Here is a 15,098-nt window from a genome sequence, read left to right as displayed (position 1 = left end):
AGGAATCACAGAAAGTTTGGTTACAGAAGCTCAAAGGAGCATATGGGAGAAAGCATGAAATCTACAATAAGAAATATATGTCCATTCATACAAAGATCAAACATTATCTCATGAACAATGGGAGAAAAGGTATTCCAGAGGTGGACATGCAACAGTTTGATATGCCGATAAATTTGGAGCTGTGAGGAACTTAAATGCCTGATGCACCTTGAGAAGTTGCCATCAAATTTTAAGTGCTGGTTCACCAGCCTCAGCACAGAGACTGGGTATGGGGCCGGTCCTACAAGCACCTGTGGACAGCCTAATCTCCTCATGGTGGACAGCATCAATGATCTCCAAATAAGAAGGCCTCACCAATCCATATACTGTGCACCCATAGTCTAGCCACGAATACATGAAAGCACTATACAACTGGAGCAGGTGCGCCCTTTCTGCTCCCCAAGACCTGTGGCTAAGGCATTTCATGATGCTCAGTGCCTTCAGAATTCCGGCTTTCAGGTCTCTCAGCTGTGGCAACCACGATAGTTTGGAGTCAAAAATGATGCTGAGGAACCCCACTGAGTTGCTAAAATGTCGGATGGTGTTCTTTACATGCAAGGCAGATAAATTAAACAAACAAAAAGAATAATTAAAATGAGCGCATGCACACACACACGTATCTGCAGAAAACTGAAAACCCGTCTTTGCAGCCCACTCCTATAAACTCAGAACTATGTTGCAACTGATGGTTCTCTGTTGTAACCATGGAGAAGGAACACAAAACAGCAAAATCATCCACATATAAGCACAATGCCTTACCATAGAAAATATGCTGTTTATGGCTATGATAAAGAGGATAACACTTAAAACACTGCCCTGAAGGACACCATTCTCCTGATGGAAACAATCTGACAGTTTATCACCAACTCGAGTCCTAAAAACCTGCTGAGACAGTAAAGACCATATGAAGAAGGGTAAATGGCTATGAAAGCCCCACTGACGCAATTGTGCAAGACTACTGTGTCTCCAAGTAGTATTGTATATCTTCTGGTATTTAAGAATATGTCGATATACCTATATTTATGTAGGAAAGCCTGCTGAACAGCTGGCTCTATTAGGGTCTGGCTGTCGACAGTGGACGGAAATCTCCGGAATCCACACAGAGAGGCTAAAGAGTTGCTTGATATCTAACAACCAGACCAGAAAATGGTTAATCATTCACTCCACGATGTTTCCTACACAGCTCATTCAGGCAATACTCCAATAACTACCGAGTCATGAGAGATCCTTTCATGGTTTGGGGAGAGGTATCAAAATTGCCTCTCTCCACTAGTTGGGGAAGTGACCTGTTTGCCATATAAGATTGAAACAATCGAGAAGGTCTTCCTTTGACACTTCTGGCAAGTGTCAAAGCAGCAGTCCCAGATTTGGTTGTAACAAGTTGCAGTGTCACGAGTCTCATACGGGGCTGATTCCAGCTCCCACATGAAGACATGGGAGTTGTAGGACTCAGAATGGTGAGATCTGAAATGCAACTTGCCCCACTCTACAGTCGCACGGTAGCAGCAAAACGCTGGATCCTGGCTGGAATTGGCAGTGGCTTTTGTAAAATGCTCTGCCAATGTCTGAGTGATGTCTCTGGGCATTGTTTGAGGACACTCCTGTTTCAGCACTGCTGCTATTGGTAAATGACTGTTTTTACTGGAATTCCTTCCGATGGCTTCCCACACTTTTGTAGAACAAGTGGAATGGTTGATAGACTCCACAAACACTTGCCATGACCTTTACTAGTTCTTCTTAATTGTGCACTGAGCCTTGACTCTTACGACTCCAAAGGTTAGGAGGTTGTCTGCTGTAGTGCAGCATTTAAATTGCTGAAGTGCTGCACACCTGTCCCAGATGGATGAACAGCACTCATCTGTCCACTGAGGTACAGGTCACCTCCTAAGATGCCCTAAGGACTTTGGGATGGATAAGTCAGCAGCATGGTGGATCACTCGTGTGATGTGGTTCACTCATTCCTAGGCGCTGTCATGATGTTCAAACACAACCAGCTGGCTGAACTGCATCCAGTTGGCTCTGCTGACCATCCATTTTGGTGGCTTCTCATCAGGTAATGATGCATCCAGTAGGTGAATGCGGAGTGGGAAGTGTAACTGGAATGAAAGTTGTCAATGACGTCCCACTAAACAGTCTGCGAGGGCTAGAGAACAGAAAAAGGGGTCGATGACTGAGAATGACCCAGTAGCAGTACAGAAATGTGTGCTAGTACCTGTGTTGAGGATGTACAGCTTGTGAGACGACATGCGGCTCTCAAAAAGCTGGCCCTGAGGCCAAGTAGAGGTTGAGCCCCACAACACATGGTGGACATTGAGTCTCCCAGTAGCAAAAATGGTTGTGGGAATTGTTCCACAACACCTATGAGAGCCTGTATCTACCTTCGTGTCTCGCGAAGGTAGATACAGCGAGCAAACAGTGATCCTCCCACACTAACGAATTTCAAAAGCAGCTGCTTGCAAGTCAGTAGCCAGGGCGAGAGCAGGGGAGTGATCCATGTTATTGACAAACATGGCAATCCCTCCCTTGGCTCTGTCCCCAGGCAGGTCATCCTTCCGGTGAAGAATATGGCCTCTTAGCACATGAGTGTCAGTGGCTTTAAAATGTGATTCTTGTGAACACAGACCCAGGAGGTGTTCCTACACTAGCAGTCCAGTTCCTTCACATGTGTCCTGAACCCATTAAACATTCCACTGTAAAATGTGAGCCATCTATCACAGGAGTTGCACTTTCACCCTGTTTTCTGCTCGAGAGGAGAGCCCGTAATGGGTGGGGGCTCAGTCTTGGGGTGAAATGACTGCCCCACTGCAACACCAAGGTGCATTAGCTTTACTGAAGAGTCAAGAGAGATGTCACATAGTAATGACATCATTGGACTGTTTACTTCCTGACTGTCAGTGGTGAACCCTTGGTCCTTGATTTTTTGCCCTGGGGAGTCTTCGGAGCCACAACTGTGGCAATGATAGTGGCTAACTGAAACCCTTAGCTGCCGACAGGTGTTGTTGATATACCTCGATGTGGACAGCGGGTTCGAGTCCCGGTCGGGGCACACATTTTCAGCTGTCCACATCAAGGTATATCAACAACACCTGTCGGCAGCTAAGGGTTTCAGTTAGTCATCATTTATTCCAGGGAAAAGCTGCACGGTCATCAACAGTATTCTGTTCTTTCGAGCAGTTACTGTCTTCATATATATAATGATAGTGGCACCACTGGACAGTGGACCAGAGTGAACCCTTGGAGGGTATGGTAGCTCCGCAACTTTAGCAACAACAGATTTAAATGATGACTAACTGACAACCTCAGCTGCCGACAGGTGTTGTTATACCTCGATTTGGACAGCTGAAAATGTATGCCCCGACCGGGACTCGAACCCGGGATCTCCTGCTTACATGGCAGACGCTCTATTCATCTGAGCCACCGAGGCATCAGGTGAATAGCGCGACTGCAAGGACTTATCTCTTGCATGCTTCCCGTGAGACTCACATTCTCAACTGTCCACAATACTATAAGGTACAATACATATGTAGAATTGTGTACAGTTGGGAATGTGAGTCTCACGGGAAGCGTGCAAGAGATAAGACCTTGCAGTCGCGCTATTCACCTGATTCCTCGGTGGCTCAGATGGATAGAGCGTCTGCCATGTAAGCAGGAGATCCCAGGTTCGAGTCCCGGTCGGGGCACACATTTTCAGCTGTCCACATCGAGGTATAACAACACCACCTGTCGGCAGCTGAGGTTGTCAGTTAGTCATCATTTATTCCAGGGAAAAGCTGCACGGTCATCAACAGTAACTGTTCTTTCGAGAACAAGTTACTGTCTTCATACATATAACAACAGATTTGGCTGATGTATAGGCTTTGAAGAAACGGCAGCAACATAAGGGCACTGGCAAAACCAAATACTAGTGCTGACACTAGCAACCTCCATTTGGGTAGCAGCATCAGTATTCTGAACTGGTCGTTTAAGAGCAGATGCAAAGGAGGTAGGCAAACTTCAGGCCTTCTAGATATTTTTGGCCTCACCATACGAGAGACATGTTTTGACCTCTTATCATCCTTTCTTCAAGGAAGACACTACAGTCCCTACACCAGACAGGGTGACCCCATGAGTAGTTTACACATTCTGAAGAAGATGAACAACCAACATCTTCATAGGTGGCCTTACCACATTTTTTGGAAGTGGCTGCTCCCTTACAACCTACAGTTGTGTGTCTGAAGTGTTGACATGTAAAACAGCACATTGGGGTTAGGAAAATAAGGCTGTACACTGAGGTTGAGGAAACCAGACTTAACGTGATCTGAAAGTTTCATGCAGCTGAAAGTAAGTACAAAGGAGTCCGTTTTCATGAGATCACCATCCACCAGTTTCATTATGTTGTACACCTCAACGATGCTTTCCTCAGTCCTCTCAGGTTTCAGTTCTTCTCAGAGAATCTCAAGCACATCCCTGCAAGTCACAACACCATTGCTATAGTTCAAGGTGGTGTGCAGTTCACTTTCTATTGCATACACCCTGAGGCACTGAGCTTTCTGGATGTTCTTCACTTCTTGGGAATTTGATGTTTTTACCAACAGGGTCCCGTTTAGCAAGAGCTTGACAGATTTTAAACTTCCAGTGATTCCCTCTAAACCTTTTTGGAGGTAAAAAGCTGAAACTTTCTTGAACCTCTGATCTTTCTGTTTAATTATAAGAAACACATTCTGGCCACCAGCAATGTTCTGTTACTCGATACTGAAAGAGTATGTGTAATCCTCAAGCCTAGAAGACTGGCTGCATGGGCCCTCTTGTTTGACTGTGTGTTACTACCTACCAGAAGTCCACCTCTTCCACTGGGAGGAGGATGAGAAGATTTCAAAAGATCCATCATGGTCCCTTGAACATCTACAGAAATAAAAGTCCACCTAGACAGAGCCCTGCATGCCTAGGTAAGCATTATACAATTAAGGTGCAGCAGGTCCCCCAGAGGTTGCAGCTAATGACCCTTCCTCATCAACAGCCATGCATCCCATCAGCGTATAGCACACCTTGGGATTCAAGGTTTTCTTTTACAGAGGTTTTTACCATCCCTACAAGCCGGGTTGTCAAGCCAAGATCCCCACTCCCTGTGCCACACAAAGTTTCCCACCGTGCAGCATGGTGGTTGCTGATGCGTGTCCAGAGCTTACAGTGACAGTGAACTGGTAGCTCAGGAACCCTGGGGTTGACAAACCCATACTCAGCAAATGAATGCTGAGTCCTTGAGAGGGATTTGAGCAATGGTGAAGATTAACAATGCCAGTGACGCACTGAAAAATAACAAATATAGTAACTTTTGTTTTCGAGGGAGTGGGGGGTCTGAATGTATGCAGCAAAACTTTTGATACAAGAAACATATGCTGATGTGACATCAAAGTGTGCAGCGCACTGTTCAACGGTGGATATCTGAAATGCACACCAATTAGTGAATCTTCCTAAAAATTGTCTTTGCTGCTGAAATTTTAAAGAAAAACAACAGTTCTATGGCATCCGGGATAAAACACTATAAAACAAAGTCTTAAAATGGATTTCTGGCACGATTTTTAAGGGCACCCAGAACGTGAAAAATATGAAAAATAAATTAAATTTTATCACGTTTTCTGATTAACTTGTTTCAAGACATACATCTAACTTAATTCTAAGTATTTAAAATCAAATAAATAAAAAGGGCCTGCACTGCTCTTTGTGGGTGTTTCCCAACCCATTTGACAAGGTTTTTGTGTCGGAGAAAGATTTTTACATGTTTTGAACTTCTCTCTATTTTCTTCAGAGATAGGGCTAGGACTTTTGCATTGTGTGAATTCTGTGCAGAGGTTGGCAGCTCTGGCAAAAAATATGACAGTTGTACATCGAAGTTTGTTGTGTGGTTTTTGAGCACAATTTTGAGTGTGTTGTTCTGAAGTGTGTTGAGTAGGTAGACAGAGTGGATGCATTCTTGTTTGAAAATCATTCTTTTACCGAAAATGCCACAAGTGAGTAATAGAAAGCAGAAAGACAAATGGAAGAACCATGTTTGGAAGAACATTTTTGCATATCCAGAGGTTAGGTATGAAGCAGATAGTGAGGCTGCTTCTTCCCAGTGCAGTGCATCCAAGAGGAAACTGACTACAAATGAAGACAGCTACAATAAAATGTCTCAGGAAATAGATCAAAACAACGTAAATGAAATATTTGACATAAGTGTACAGTCAGATATTTTTAAAAATTATATCAGGTGTAAGAATTATAATCAGGGAGGTATTGAGCTTCAAGTCAAGTCACACGTTGGCCTTGCATGTGAAATAATCCTATTATGTAATTACAAAGAATCATTTTTTATTTGTCACTCTATGCAAAGGGAACCAGGAAAGTTATTTGAACTTAATCTGAGACTGCTTTATGCCCTTCTCTCTATCAGAAAAGTGCAACCACAGAAGAAATGATGTGTGGTCTTACGAACTTACCAAAGCCTTCCACAAAATTTAGTACTTCCAACAGAACATTAGGTCTGTAGTGGAAGATATTGCACAAGAAACTATGCAGAAAGCAGTTGAAGAAGCTGTTCATGTCACTAACAGTGTCAACATAATGGACCTTACTGTAGGCTTACATGGTTCCTGGCAAGAGAGAAGGCATCAGTCACTCGGTGTGGTAAGAGCCACTAGTGGAGACATTGCGAAGGCAACTGATGATGTAATTTTCTCAAAATATTGCAGATGCCCTTGTGGAATTAAAAATAAACATTCTGAAAGCTGTCAAGGTAATTATAGTGGAAGCAGTCGTGGTATGGAAGTTGAACAGGCAAAGAAAATTTTTGAAAAGTCTATCTCACAGTACAATGCAGGACATGTCAATTTCCTAGGTGTTGGCGACTTCAAAAATTTCAAAACAATTGAATTGGTAACAAAATCAAAATAAAAAAAGTTGGAATATATTGGTCATGTTCAGAAGAGAATGGGGTCAAGACTGAGGCAGCTAAAAAAGAAAAAGAAAAAAAAAAGAAAAAATTAGGAAGAAAGCAACTTGCTGACAAAAAGCCTAGTGGAGGTAAGAACACGCTTGCACTTTGCCACACAATTGTTCGACAGATTTCAAGTTCTAGTCAAAATCTTTTACGTTTATGAAAGTCTAATTTTATTCGGTGGCAGACTTTCACAGATTTAGCTCCAGAAAATGAATACTGTCAGAATCTAAAGATATGTTCAGGGAAGAAAAAAGAAAGTGGTGATGTGGCTGCCAAATTTCAGCCAGTGAAAATATTTTGCTACAAATGTGTGCATATGTGTCTCTGTTTAGGAAGATCAGACTTATTTGCATTGCCAGCTGGTATAATTTTCACAAGATCTCCATGGAATAGCTAGACAGGAGTACTGTCGAGATCAACATGGATTACCTCAGATCAGTGGAACTACCCTGAGAAAAATGGAACTAAAATTTGGATCAGCCAATAATACTCTTACTGTAAAACACGCTGATTTAAAAATAAAAAAAGTACATCTATTCTTAATGCTTCATAATATACCGGAGTATGTGGTGTGTAAAACTGAGAAAACACAGTTTAGACCTAATTACAATCAAGGACCAGATGGTGTGACTAAACACGATCGGTGTTGATCCTCATATCCTCTGACAAGCAGATATGTCAAGGGGTATAGGAAAATATACTTTACCTCTTGGACACAGAAATGCTCAATCATTTAAGGACTGATATTCTCGTCAGAGTTATTTTCCCTGGAAAATGTCTCCACTCCGCCTTGATGATTAACTGGGCTTTCTACTTTGCTTCATTGTCCCTTATGGATATAGCTTGGGAGGGTCACATTCTTCTGGAGCTGCTTTACACACTGAGCTGAAACAGTGAGCTTGATCCTACAATACCTTGATTCCAATTGACAAAACAATGAGGACTAACCTGTGAAAATTTTATTTCAAAAAATTTTATGTGAATGTGTTAACAACAGACTTCAGTATTAAACTGTCTGTTTACCCCCAAAAGACATTTTTATGGTAACTATATACTCTCGTCTGTGGTATAGACACTGTCTTATAAGAATCAAACTTTGAAGCGCTATGTCCATACCTGACAATAGTTTTTTACGTGTTGCAGGCTAATGTGAGCTCGGCTGCAGAATATGCAGTGGCACATTAAGTTATTATCTCAACAAACAATTAACTTGGTCAAAATAGTTTGAGAGAGGTTTATCTGGCTCATCTTGTCACTGAGAAACTGCCAAAGTGCATAGAAAATAGAATACAGGACTGCTGGGGATTTGTTCAATCTCCATAGACTATGTGCGAAGACAAAAGTATCCACTACAACCACCATTGATATTCAATATGCAGATGATAATGTCATTTTTGCAAACTCAGAAGATCCACAAGCAACCTAAATGTATTGATGAAGCAAACTTAAGTATTGGACTAAGCCTTAACATCCAGAAGATGCAGATCCTACATCCAACGGCACCTAACCATACCGCCATACACCCAAAAATCACAGTCCAAGGCAAAGTCTGGCAGAATGAAGAACACTTCCCATACCCTGGCAACCACCTTTTGGCAAACGCAAATACTGATACTGAAATCCATCTCCTCAAATATGGGAGTATGGCTTCTGGTCGTCATTAGCTCTAGGTACATCACCCAACTTTTACACCATCTCTTACATATGGGTGCGAAGCATGGACTACTTACAGACAGCACATATGATACCTGGAAAAGTACCATCAGCACTGCTTGAGAAGGATCTTAAGGGTGAACTAAAATCAGTGATCTGGAAGAAGAAAACTCTACTAGCATTGAAGCCGTGATCATTAAGCATTAACTCCATTGGATGGGCCAAATCGTTTGAACACCTGAATCCCATCTACCAAAACAAATTACCGTATTTACTCGAATCCAAACCACACTTTTTTTCCGGTTTTTGTAATCAAAAACACCGGCTGAGCTTAGAATCGAGTGCAAAGTAAGCGAAAATTCTGAAAAATATTGGTAGGTGCCGCCACAACTAACTTCTGCGTCGAATATATGTAGCGCAAAAAAAAAAAAAAAAAAAAAAAACAGTGGAAGACTAGCTTTTTTTCTCCGCCCCGAGTTTCAACCACTGCATTTTCATACATTATCCAACAAAATAAATACAAATTCCGTATTGTTCATCTTCGAATGTAGCAGCATTTCTATGTACTACGAAAATCCGACTGGCAAGACTGTTTGGGATGTTTGTCAATATGACCAACTCTACGTTCTGAATTTTTTCCTGCCTGTGAGAAGAGATGGTTGCTAATAGGAACTTCTGTGAATTGTGAATCACATGCAGTATTCCCTTCACCATAAGAATAATACGAATATAAACATTTTGCCACGTATTCTTTTGTGTTTGCTGCTATCTCATTTAAATCCTGTCTGCCTAATAAACTACGAAACTAGAGTGAGACAACAACAAACACGAAAGAATATACATATCATGTCATGAAACTCTTATTATTATTATGCCTAATGGTGATACAGTCAGAAATGAAGCACGACAATTGATTAGATTTTAAATCTAAGATGACTAATTTCTGTGCAGAATGTAATGTACTAAAGACGCACCTGCAAAGATTTTCAAACGGAGAAAAATTTTCGCTAAGCTCTCGTTCAGATCATCATCTATCATACGCAGACTATTATTTGGTTCTTGTTGATCATTATCAAAGAAGGCATCAGTGTAAGTAACAACAAATAGCAGTCTCTTGCCATTGTTTCCCTAATGAGATGATTCCTCTCTCTCTCTCTCTCTCTCTCTCTCTCTCTCTCTCGTTTTTATTGTAAGTGGCTGTAGCGTGCGCAAAAGCAAGCCATGGCGCGAGCGGCGACAGGCCGTTAACACTCATTATCAGAATGCGACAAACAATGCATGACACAGTACAGTAATGCATTTTCAGCTTAAAGTGATGTAAACACCTATAACAAAGAGAACGGCACTTATCAGATCAAAGAAAAATAAGCAATCCATTCAAACCACACGAAGCACGTGAAAAAGGAAGGGTACCCGTATAAATACGGACGGAGCGCCTGATGCAAAGCAATGGCTACGTGGTAAAGCTTAACTGCTAAGCTTACGACTCAGACCAAACTACTATAGCTGTATCGTCATTCATTCGAGCTAAATTGTGTCTCATATTACAACGAACCAACTTTGTTTCGATTTGGAGGTGCGGCCTAAAACTTTTCTCTCCCCTTGAATTTAGAGTCTCAAATTTCAGGTGCGGCTTATATTCGGGAAAACTTTTTCCTTGATTTCGAGTCTCATTTTTCAGGTGCGGCTTACATTCGAGTGCGACTTATATTCGAGTAAATACGGTATGTATGCCAGCCAAAGCATGGTCAAAGACAAATTGGAAAACAACAGAAATGATACAAATATAAAAGGACGATATGAAAAGATGTCAAACTGAAACTGGTAACTGGGATAACTGTAAAGTTTGGGAAGGAAATCAGCATTTTGAGCAACTGAGGCAGAAAACAGAATCTGACATGCGCAATGCTAGGAAAAAATGGGAGCTCCTGACAATACGCAACACTATGCAGCCAGTCCCCACCACAACAAATGTGTGTCAACAATGTGGAAAAATCTTAGCTCCATCAGGCCTCTACAGTCACTTAAAATCCCACAGAAAATGAGTTTCGAAGAAGACATTCATACTTGTCAGCAAGTGATAGCTCATAATCATCATCTGCCTTAAGGTAGACATTCTGCAATATAACTATAACTTCAGATTTTAGAGAGGAATTCTGACAACACACAAAATTTTAAACAACAAGCAACTGAGTTTCTGTGGTTCCAAGCCCACGTAAATCTAAGTGACATATAAATCATCGCATTTACACAGGGAGTGGCATAAAAGAAGGAAGACATCTCCCAGTGCTACATTTGATCACATGGCACCAATCAACTTCCGACTCAGATGAAAGTGCCAACAAGTGTGCCACTTGCGTGTTGTTCTCGGCCAGTGCTCATCAGACCCTGTGATCTAGCTGTTATTTATATGATAACCACTGTAACAGACTTGGACTTCCCAAGGTTCCTGTGCCAGCTGGACTTGGTCTCAAGTATTGTTTTGTGTAAGCAGTGCACAGTGCTTAATAAATGAACCATGTACCACAACTCAACAATTTCTCTCATCAAAAGGTAAAATAAAGAGTAGAATTCCAATCGTATTTAGAGAAGCTTTCTCATCACATAACATGTTCAACAAATTTGTGTGTCTTATTGCTCACATTCAACATGTTCAAGGTGCAGATGCTTGCTTGTAGTCAATTTTTCAGACAGATTGTTCCTGGTCATGCCAGTACAAAATAAAGAATTAAATATTTACATGAACTGATCGTGCATGTTTGCACATCTTATCCTTTCGCGTGATTATGTATGAATTGCCAGTGGGAGTGGACTGGATTTCCGAGGCTCAGGATGGATTATCACCAGTTTTGTAATGATCTGGCTCATGTAAGTAAGGATTATGACCAAAGGAGGTATGTGCAAGTGGGCTAAGGGGGGTTACGGCAAAGGTTAGGTGGCTGAAAGAAATTTATTTAGAAAAGCCTTGAAGGATTTACGTTAATACTGATTTCTTTCCATGGCCTAACAAAGTTATACTCTTGTAGAACACTTTGTAAATAGATTATAGGTAAGAGTAATATGTAACACGGAGATCAGCTTTTCCTTTGAAAGGGTGTCATTGTGTGTAAGTTGAGACAATAGTCCAAGAGATTTGCTTGGATCCAAATTAACCTGAGCACATAAAAGCTTGTTGCACTCAAGAATTTTGCCCATCCGCATGAACGTGCACTCACACTTTTTGGCAGCATCCTGAATCCCATCAACCTTTTTCACTATGGAAACACATCAGCCTTTATATGCCGGCTCACTGTTTGCCCATACAGCTTTCCTTCTAATCTTTCTGATTTGTCTTTCTAAACTTCTAATAGTATTTCATCACACAGTTTTGTCAAATGTCTTATGAATGCATCAAATGCAATTTCTGTAGCACTGGTCGACAAAGGGAGAACAAAATATCATTGTTCATTACAGAATACAGAGCTACAAGGATGTGGCATTCAGTAAAATATCTGCAACTAACAGTTAAAGACTTTGAAAGCTCATAGCATTTGTTCGATTCAGTGACTAGTTCTTCTATTACATAAATGAAACCCTCTTTTCAGTTTTCCATAGAGCATTGCCAACAGAACTACATTCAAAATTAATAGATATCTTTAAGAAAATGACATCTGCAAAATATTTTTATGAACAACACAACTGCCAAACATCTTTTATTACTTACCTTTACTACAAAATCTGCCATAACAGGCTTGTGATCACTCTGAGTATATTGTGGAAAGCTATTATAGGAGAGCTGTTCCACTTCAAGTGTCATGTTTTCATAAGCATTTTCATTCACATTATACAAAATTCTGTCTGTCCAAGATGGCCGTCTCCTGTAATTCAAACAGAACACAAGTTATGGGAAATCTAAACTATATAGTTCTATTTCCAAGAGAGAACAAATGGTATACCCACTTCAAATCATAGTCTGAAGAGTAAAACTGAAATTTGTATGTGGGAGGGAATGTTGGCAATGTTTCTGTCAACTCACTGAAAGCATCCCCACTGTTCATTACTTGATGGAGTTGATCTTTCTGTAAAAGGGTTTTGAGATCACCTTTCCTCACAAGTGAGTCAATTTTCTCTGCTGTCAAAGCTGGATTTTCTTCTAAGCGAAAATTCAAGTCACCGATCCAAAATACATAACTGTAACAAAAAATACATTTGTAAATTGCATCAAAAAGTGATAAAAATGGTTTTAATATAATATTTCTTTTTATGGATAGTAAGCATTTGTTTAACTATTCAGCAGAAAATTTCAAATTAATTCAAACTTAGTGATTATGTAATTGTAAAAGAAAAACTCCATTGAGAAATTCATCACATTCATAGCAAGACACGTGGATTCGCTAGTACTCATTTTCAGAAGGCACCACTATAAGACAACCAGCAAACACACACAAAAGTAAACAATGAAAGTACTTCTAAAGGCGCGTTTACACTGAGCTCAGAACATGTTTTTGTTCAGAACATTGTGTGAAACTCGTTCCTCAACATGTTGGCAACATTGTTCGTTGTTCGCACTCGCGTTTACACTAGCGACCAACATTTCTACGTATTCACACAGTCTGCTGCGGTGAACTGATAGGTTATTTTGTGTATTCACATAAAGAGATATGCTATGTCAAATGAAGAGGAAGAATTAATGACATTTGGTGCTGCATTACTAATACTTTACAAAATGCATAGATGAAGAAAACGACGTAGTCGTCGTCGGTGGACCAAAACATACTATAGAAGACGTGGCAGGAATGACATGCTATGTGAGCTGAATCTGGAAGATGGTTCTGGCTTTCGTAACTCACTAGGATGTCACCGTCAGATTTTGAAATGTTGGTGAATATTATAGGACCAGTTGTTTCAAAGTCTGGCATCAGGAGACTCCTATCAAAGCCTTGCATATTTATTCCACATTTCAAAGCCAGCCATACCTCAAATAGTTCCGGAAGTTTGTGAAGCTTTGGTTGAAGGATCATCTAAAGGTAATTAAGCTATGTTAAAAGCACTGAAACACATACTGCATCAAGAAAAGTGACAACTCTAAGTTTATGTCGCTGAAAAATATGGATACAATGACAGTATTACTTTTGTATATAATATAACAGAAGATACTGCCTTTGAATACTTACTTGAAATGTAAAAGAAGCTTGTACACTTCACTATAAGTTTCGTATAATTCTTGAAAAGTATTTTCTCAAATATTGCATTTTTGAGTTGTGTCACTATTCTTGCCAGGTTGCGACATATTTAATTGATTAGATATTTATTTTTTTCTTTGCATTTACATATTTGCATCATTCCATGAAGATAATTTATTCACAATCCAAATCAGATAAGCTGCCAATGAATGTGACAGGGGAATCTGCAGTTGAAGTTGTTGATGATGATTCTGCTGCGCCTATGTTTATTACTGTAAGCTGCTGCTTCCTCGTACAGCACATCACCTATTCATTTTTGTAGCCACCGCCCTTTCATAGGGTGGAAGCTCTTTCAACTTAGTGACAACAAATTTTTCGAAATCTGTTGCCGAGTCCTTTTGTCATCGGCGTTGATGTTGCAGCTGCATAATATTATGCAACATTTCTGCTGCATCAAGTATGGGGTCGCTTCTTCCACCCCCCACCTCCCTCTTGGCCCACTTTTGTGGAGGTGGTGTGCTGTCCTCTTCACCTTTCTCTGCAGGTTCCTCTGTTTCAGCTGCTGCATGTTCAGATAGCTCTTGCAAAACCTGAAGCCAAATTTACTTGTTTCAGATGCCAGCTACTGAAGACGAATGATGTTCAAAAGAAAGTGTGTTTCGCCAGGCACTCCACTTCAGTCATTGCATGTGAGCAATTAATGGGAAGCACATTGTTCTATAGTGCCCTGTTGCTAATGGGAGCGAGTTTTATAACTACAAAGGATCATTTGGCATTGTGTTGCTTGTAGTTGACGCCAACTACAACTTTTTATATGCTGACGTTGGCTGCCAAGGGAGGATTTCTGATGAAGGTGTTTTCAAAAATGCCTCCATAAATGAGGTAATTCACAAAAACAAACTGAACTTGCCATGTCACAAGTGTTTATCTGGCTGGAAAAGCCACTACCATATGTATTCATGACAGATGATGCTTTTCCATTACAGGAAAACATCATGAAGCCGTATCCAGGTAGGCACAACAGAGGCTCTATAACTACAGATTGTCAGGGGAAAAGATGAGTGTGGAAAACAGATTTGGTATTATGGCTTCAGTGTTTCGTGTCTTCGGCAAACTGATGCTATTACGACGACAGAAGGCACAAACCATCACAATGACAGCAGTGTGTCTGCACAATTTTTTAAGAAGAAATTCGGAGTCAAGAAGTTAATACAGCCCACCTGGAAGCTTCCATTCTATTTTCCACAAACAGGTAAAGTCATTCCAGGGGTATGGAGATGAGATGC

The 15,098-nt window shown here is 40.7% G+C and overlaps 1 protein-coding gene and 1 non-coding gene across 2 annotated transcripts in view; both read right to left on the bottom strand.

Moving 5' to 3' along the window:
- Positions 1-15,098, bottom strand: part of LOC126261867 (phosphatidylinositol 4,5-bisphosphate 5-phosphatase A-like) — a 76,752-nt gene that overhangs the window by 24,933 nt on the left and 36,721 nt on the right. The window contains exons 6-7 of the mRNA XM_049958575.1: positions 12,590-12,820; positions 12,354-12,507 (exon numbers count right to left, since the gene is read on the bottom strand). Coding sequence (XP_049814532.1) covers positions 12,354-12,507; positions 12,590-12,820 — 385 coding nt within the window. The remainder of the gene's footprint in view (positions 1-12,353; positions 12,508-12,589; positions 12,821-15,098) is intronic.
- On the bottom strand, positions 3,390-3,463 carry Trnat-ugu (transfer RNA threonine (anticodon UGU)). Its single transcript has one exon. It is a non-coding gene; the product is annotated as a tRNA-Thr (tRNA).

This window comes from Schistocerca nitens, chromosome 1 (assembly GCF_023898315.1).
Source record: "Schistocerca nitens isolate TAMUIC-IGC-003100 chromosome 1, iqSchNite1.1, whole genome shotgun sequence".
Classification (NCBI taxonomy): domain Eukaryota; kingdom Metazoa; phylum Arthropoda; class Insecta; order Orthoptera; family Acrididae; genus Schistocerca; species Schistocerca nitens.
The sequence above is the reverse complement of the archived record's forward strand: the minus strand, read 5'-3'. Positions and strand labels throughout refer to the sequence as shown.